The following is a 752-nucleotide window of genomic DNA, read 5'->3' as shown; positions in this document are numbered from 1 at the left end:
TCGAATCGAAAATTCCGGCCTTGTTTACAAAGTCTCGTCAGCGGAACACGCGGGAAATCCGATTGGTCTCGAACCCCCGCGTCGACCGCAGACGTAAGAACGCATCCGACGCCGCACTAGCCCCCGCCCCGCGTGCGATCGTGCCAGCAGGGGGCGCCTCCACCACCGCGTCGCCCCGTTCCCAGCCTCCAGCATCCCAACGAATCACCGTCAACATGATCGGTACGCGCAACAACCGTCGGCTCCGGATTTCTTCCGTCGCCACGACAACTCACGCTTCGGCTTCTCCCGCCGCCGCCGTCGCCACGACGACGCCGCTCAGAGGCCGTTTGGCGGTCCGATCGGGCCGAGGTCGGCGCCGCTCTTCATGAAGAACTTTTCGAGCTTGGCGAGGATGTGCTTGCCGTACGTGTACTTGCGCAGCGTAGCGACGTGCGGACGGATCTTGTGCATGAGGATCTTGCGCTGCGCTGGCTCTGCGACGTCAATCATCTTCTGCACGACGTAGTTTGCAAACTGATCCTTCATCATCGTGTATAAGGCACTGTGTGCTCTGTGTGTGTAACAAGGAAACATATTAGCATTCTCCTTGTATGAAGCGTTAGATTTCAACACGTAGTTTGCAAACTGATCCTTCATCATCGTGTATAAGGCACTGTGTGCTCTGTGTAATTAACAAGGAGACATATAGCATTCTCCATGTATGAAGCGTTATATTTCAACACGTAGTTTGCAAACTGATCCTTCATCAT

The 752-nt window shown here is 55.1% G+C and overlaps 1 protein-coding gene across 1 annotated transcript in view; it reads right to left on the bottom strand.

Annotated features, from left to right (window-relative positions):
- Nucleotides 1-318: 318 nt before the first annotated feature.
- Nucleotides 319-752, bottom strand: part of LOC106810876 (pumilio homolog 2-like) — a 27401-nt gene continuing 26967 nt past the window's right edge. The window contains exon 12 of the mRNA XM_014814344.1: nt 319-664. Coding sequence (XP_014669830.1) covers nt 319-664 — 346 coding nt within the window. The remainder of the gene's footprint in view (nt 665-752) is intronic.

Source organism: Priapulus caudatus, unplaced genomic scaffold (assembly GCF_000485595.1).
Source record: "Priapulus caudatus unplaced genomic scaffold, Priapulus_caudatus-5.0.1 Scaffold482, whole genome shotgun sequence".
NCBI lineage: Eukaryota > Metazoa > Priapulida > Priapulimorpha > Priapulimorphida > Priapulidae > Priapulus > Priapulus caudatus.
This window is presented reverse-complemented; position numbering and strand designations above follow the sequence as displayed.